The sequence below is a fragment of the Limulus polyphemus genome, unplaced genomic scaffold (assembly GCF_000517525.1).
Source record: "Limulus polyphemus unplaced genomic scaffold, Limulus_polyphemus-2.1.2 Scaffold118, whole genome shotgun sequence".
NCBI classification, from domain to species: Eukaryota; Metazoa; Arthropoda; class Merostomata; order Xiphosura; family Limulidae; genus Limulus; species Limulus polyphemus.
In genome coordinates this window covers 606,763-612,762 of record NW_013665728.1, presented here as the reverse complement: position 1 = coordinate 612,762, position 6,000 = coordinate 606,763, and the positions used below count along the sequence as shown (strand labels likewise).

Below are 6,000 nucleotides of genomic sequence, written 5' to 3'. Positions count from 1 at the left end.
CCCAATTTTAAATTACATATTTAACTTAACAACTGCCCTTCCCTGATAAATTATTTATATACATGTCATAAATAGCATGGTTATGTTAGATATTTTAACATGGCACACCTGTACATGCTTACATCAGCTAGTATTACATTTTTGAACTTTGTACAGCTGTCCCTGACTGATAAACAACTTGATCCTAGCACAGCTGTCCTTGAGTGATATGTAATGTTTACATTTCATGGATAGCATGGTTATATTACATATTTGAACTTGGCACCACTGTCCATGTATGATTAACAATTTGGACCTGTCACAGCTGCTCTCTAGTTATTAATCATTTGTACATTTCATAAACAGCATGATTATATTACATGTATGAACTTGGCACAACTGTCCTAGAATTATTAATAATTATCTGTATGTGCCATAAATAACATGACTATACTTGATATTTTGTTGCTTGAGAGGTTAAATTCTTTTATGAAATTAAATAACCAAAGATACTGAAGAGCAGAAAGTATTCTTTTCCTGTTATTATTATTTTTTACTCTGTGCAAATATTAGGAAATATAAAGATAAGACAATCAGCTGTTTTTCATTAAAAGAAGTTTAGCATTTTGGAATGACACTATGCAAATACTAAATAATTAGTTTGAAAATACAATTCAGTATTTTTTAACTTCTTTGTTTGTGGCCTGTGTGAACTTTTAGCCCAGGCAGAACAACTAGAAGAGACCAGCAAAACGTTACTTCTAGAACTTGTTGGGGAGCTGCGACAGCTCAGATCAGCTTTGGCAAAAAGCACTCAAGTGAATAGTAAGCTACATCGACGAATCAAACAGTATTCAAGTAAAAAAGAAGGGACTAATTCCAGTAAGAAAAATTATCAACTTATCCAAGTGTTGAATATAAACTTTTAAAAAGGGTTGAAGAGTGATACTTGGAATCATTATCCTATATTTTGAAATCTGTTAATCAAACTTTCTGAATACAAACCATTAAGCACTTTGTAACTCCAAGGATAAGTTTTTAATTTATTTAAGAACAGTTATAAATTTGAATCAAACAGTAAATATGATTTTCATAGGCCTACAAATAAAATGCTTATAATTGATTATAATCATGCTTTGCCAGCAAAAGCCATACACACCATAATGAAAATGCTTGTAATTTTTTGCAATATTTAAAAGGTTTCCTTTGTCTTTTTTTATGGGAAGGCGAGGCTAAAATATTAACTTTATCAATCCTGGATGCATCGATTCAACACACCTGTTGTATGGTTTATTATATTGCATTGCAAAAAAAAAGATAACTACTGAATGAAGTAGTTTGAAACAAAACTTCAAATGAACCATTTACAGATTGTGTAGTTGTGGCAAATAAAATATTTTTATATATATGGAAAATATTTCATTGAGATATATTTTTTGAGAAACACTTGAAAATGCTTACCATTGTTGTAGATTGTAATTACTAATTATTATGTGTTTTTACATTCTTGTAAAACATTTGTATAAAGATTATATTTTATCAAACCCTAAATTTTACCTTAATTTACCTGTAAAATTATAAGCAAGCCAACTTTTCCCTCTCTTTTAAAAATTCCAAATTAGAAGGTTTAATTTGTGTAATAAGTTTTAAAGTCATTGTACATTTATTTTCAGTGATTTTCTATGTCCATTGAAACACAATGGCTTTGTCATTGATGTGAAACTTGATATGGCTGAGAGCAAGATGATCATCTAACTAAGTGTACTTCATCTTGCTCCACAAAAAACATCTTCCTTCCATACTGCAACATCATAATTGAAATGAAGTACAAAATGACGTTGCAATCTTCAAACGAGGGAATTCTCAGTAGCCGTAGCACTTGAAATCCTCATAGGCGGGATTAGAGTAAATTAATCCACGAGACCCTTTTTTTTTTTAATTGTGCACCAGCAATACCAAGCTTCGGGTGCGCTTATACCAATTTAATTTTATTACTCAGCAGGATCTTTATCAGTGTACCCTCAAATTGAAATTCTTTTAGGCAGGATTAGGGTAAATTAGTATATGAAACCTTGGATGTGGTCAAATACATCAGTCGAAAGAGTTTGGCCTCCTGAGTTCAAAACTGTAATTAGATCTCAAATTGGTCAAGAGGTGAAGGAGCTATGAGCTAGAAGTTTGTACTTGAAGAACAAAATTGAGCCATTCTATAAGCCATTATGCCATGGCTAAAAATCAATCAGAAATGTAATTGTAGTGGAAGTTTTTCACAAACATCTTTTCTTCTAGCAACATATCACCAAGCTGAGCTTTTATCAGTTTCTTTCATCCTCTGCGTATGATTCTCGACTGAACTGGAAGCCATTTTAGCTTATACAGAAACAGAGGTTTCATCACGTGTTTGATCACGAGCCTAAAAATCTAAAAATTTACAAACACTGATGTGTTTCTTTGGAACTTTTCTGAAATCAACCCAAAATTGAAAGTTGTGATTTCTTTTCTTTACTGTATAAAATTAAATATGTACAACCTTTTCTTTATTAAATAAATTTCAACTCTAAGTTTTTATCGTTCAGTGTGTCCAAGAAGGAGTACAATTATATATTTTCTATAGTTTATTAAGCTCAGCATTGCAATTTTGCCAACAGGGCAGATGCACCTATCCAGACATGATAGAGTTAATCCAATTTGCAAGTCCACTTCTTATGTACTGAGTAAAAGTGTCTTCTAGTGTTTGTGAGGATATGTTTCTACTGTGTTTTTAAAGGAGACTCATTTATGAATATAAAGACAACTGTTTATATTAAAAGTTTATAATACAATGACTACAGTTGAACTGTTTATTTACTTAGTTAAATCCATTAGATTTATAATTGATATTAAGATATAAAAGGCAGCACTGTATCTGAGATTTATCGGTAATATTCAGTATTTTGTTTTATTTGAAAACTCCATTATTTTTTAGACAAAATACTTTGAGTAAATATGTATATTTAGAATCAGTTTGTATTACAGTTTTTAGATTTTCTTTGTTCAGAACTTAATTCTTCACCAGAGGACAACAGCAGCTCAAATTCTTTGAACCTCTGTATCCAAATATCCTGTTCATCATAACTGTGTAACTCGGCACTGATAAAAATTTCTGGTATTCGCTATGGAAAAGCAGATATCAAAATCATTTAAATTACTGAACTAGTAACAATACATATAAAATCATACTGTTTACCTTAGCTGTGGGTTGCTAGTAAAAAAGAAACCGGTGGAAGGAAGAATGCCATTACTTCCTGATCATTTATGAAGTGTTAATATTTTGCTCCTAGTGTAATACTCAAACAGTTTAATAGATACCATGAAAGTTTCATAATTACTACTCATGGAATGATGTATTAAAGCAAGTTACTTTCAAGTAACAGTTGGTTTCAGTATTTCTCTTTAACAGCTACTATTCTTCAAAATGCTGGTGATTAAATAAGATGAAATAAATAGCATGATGAGGCTGTGCTGCTAATTACAGTTTACAATAGTTTATGTGAACATCACAGTATCACTACTGTTTCATATATATGGTTTAAGTTGGTTTCCGTTTATTGACCAAATAGAAAAAATTTATATTTTATATCTTCACAACTGACCCTGAAGACCCTATGTGACTTACTGTCATAGTAATAATGTTGTACCTCAATAGTTCTAAATAGTTAAAGCTTTGTCTACTATTCAGTATACATTTTTAATGATTCTTATTATATGATCTTTACAGAGCTACACAGTGAGAATACTGTCTCTCCTGTAAGCAGTTTGTCTCTTGCAAGTAGTGGTAATTTTCCAATTGCTAACATCCAGCCAGGAGATTTGGGCAAAAGCAGTCCTTCAGAGTCTGTGTATTCTCTGAGAGGAGTTCCTTCTTATCTTCATCATAGTGAAGTTCAACATGATTCAGTTAACTTGACACAATCAACCTGCAAGAATGAAATTGAAGATAACAAATTTATAGCCATGAAACAGAAATCTACCAGAAATGTATCACGTGCAAGTTCCCTTCCAAATGGTCATATAAACACAGAGGTAAACAGTTCAGATGGATCTATCCATCGTAGTGTATTCAGGCATGTTCCTCAACAGCTGTCAAGTGGTAGTGCTGACACAGAGACACCTCTAGATACAGTATTGTCAAGTGATGCAATTCAACCACATCTGATAGATCAGAACAAAAGAATCTCATCAGATCGGTCTTCACGTCAGTCCAGTGGTGAAAAAGAAGGATTTCGACATGGTTCTAATGGAACTGAAACACCTGCCAGTGGAAGACCTTGCTACTCCTCACCTGATCTTGGTATTGAATCAGACCCAAACCGTGAAGGTGGGGACTTGGCAATCAGAGAAGGACAGGAAACTACCACATGGAATCAACTTGCTGACCCTAAATGGTCTGTATCATCCAGCCACTCAGCACTAGACTCTGTAGGAATAAATAACAAGACAAATGGAAGTTTAAGTAGGTTACATAAAACATTTGCTGGAGAACAACTTCCACAAGATATGATAGGTAAAGCATACGATGCAATTTTTGTTGTTTGTGTAAGATTACTAGGTGTATGTTATTCTGACAATTGTTTTTAAACAATAATACTTAAAAGTCGTGAGTGAGGCCTTTTGTAAAATGTACCATTTGTTTTTTATAGAAAATTTACAAATTATGAAGGAATTTTATTAGTTTGTTTGTTATGAATGAAATTGGAAGGTTTCTTGTATTTTATTCTTAAAGTATGGATTTTCAGAAAACATTGGGAGTTGCTAGAGGGTGTTTTGTACTTTAGAAAACTATTAGATTAAATAATGTTATTTGAAACCTTAGAACACTATTATGTTGAATAGTCTGGAAGTTGGTTCACTTTGCTTATGCGTGTGACATACTTATGTGTACAAGTACTTACAAGAAATGGTTTTATTTGAAAAATATTGAAGTCTGATTTCTACTGCTGTTTTATAACTGTTTGAAGTTAAGTATACTATCTTAGTACAGTAGGCATTATATGGATGTTACATACAGACAGGGTTTACATGGGTCCAGGGAAGTCATTGAAATGAGCTCTAAAATTTTCTATACTATAAATCATGAAAAAAAACAAATGTTATTAATTCAAGGTCCTGAAATTTCAGTTTCAATAAAAAATTCCTCATGAAGTAATCAGTTTAATTAAAACATATTAAACAAACAAACAATGTTCATAAACTAAGTATCTAAAAAATAGGATTAATAAAAGAACACTTCATTTCACCACTGTAAATGTGGCATCATCTTGTACATTCAACAACAGAACAACAACATGTTTATTTACACCTACTGGTGATATCATGATACCACCTTGACCTTGAAATATTTATATAAACCTACAGATTTCACTTTATTTTAATAGGATTTTTGGGTTACTTACAATAACTTCTTTTACATTCATTAACATGGAATCACGGCAGGTATTGTTTATGCATTTATTTTCACTGTAATGTTGTGTATCTTTATAATGTTAATACACATGTGATAGAGCATGTCCTTCTTCCTTTTGTTCTCGATTGTAAACTCTTCCCAGTCTCACCCTTTCTAAATAATATTACAATCCATACATTCTGTAATATAAACAATATTTTCTTCAACTACAGCTGGTTTAATTCTGTTATCATAAAAAATAATCTAATTTGGCTTTTCTTTGTGGTAAGAATATAAATTTACCCATGATGAAAAGTTTGTATACTTTTTCTGTGCCTTACCATATTATATATTTTTTTTATCTTGGCTGATAAATCAGATATGTGGAATGACACACTAAATCAAGTTTTGAAATTCATTTTTTTTCTCATAAACCTTAGTGGTAATTAAACAGTTTTAACAACTTAAGTGGGAAAAATCATTCCCTTTTACCAGTACACTTTCCAAATAATCTGTCTTTTAATTATAAATAACCTTGACTGTGGCCAATAAAGTTTTCATAACTCCTATTTTTTGTCAGAGTTGTGAAGATACCAAGT

The 6,000-nt window shown here is 31.5% G+C and overlaps 1 protein-coding gene across 8 annotated transcripts in view; it reads left to right on the top strand.

The window, feature by feature from the left end:
- LOC106472268 (golgin subfamily B member 1-like) overlaps positions 1 to 6,000 on the top strand; it is a 121,912-nt gene that overhangs the window by 106,630 nt on the left and 9,282 nt on the right. For 7 of the 8 annotated variants that reach the window (XM_022401587.1, XM_013932906.2, XM_022401607.1 and 4 more), the window contains 2 exons: positions 700 to 861; positions 3,737 to 4,522. In XM_022401587.1, the coding sequence (XP_022257295.1) occupies positions 700 to 861; positions 3,737 to 4,522 (948 nt within the window). The remainder of the gene's footprint in view (positions 1 to 699; positions 862 to 3,736; positions 4,523 to 6,000) is intronic. The other variant, XM_022401610.1, reaches the window with a different exon arrangement.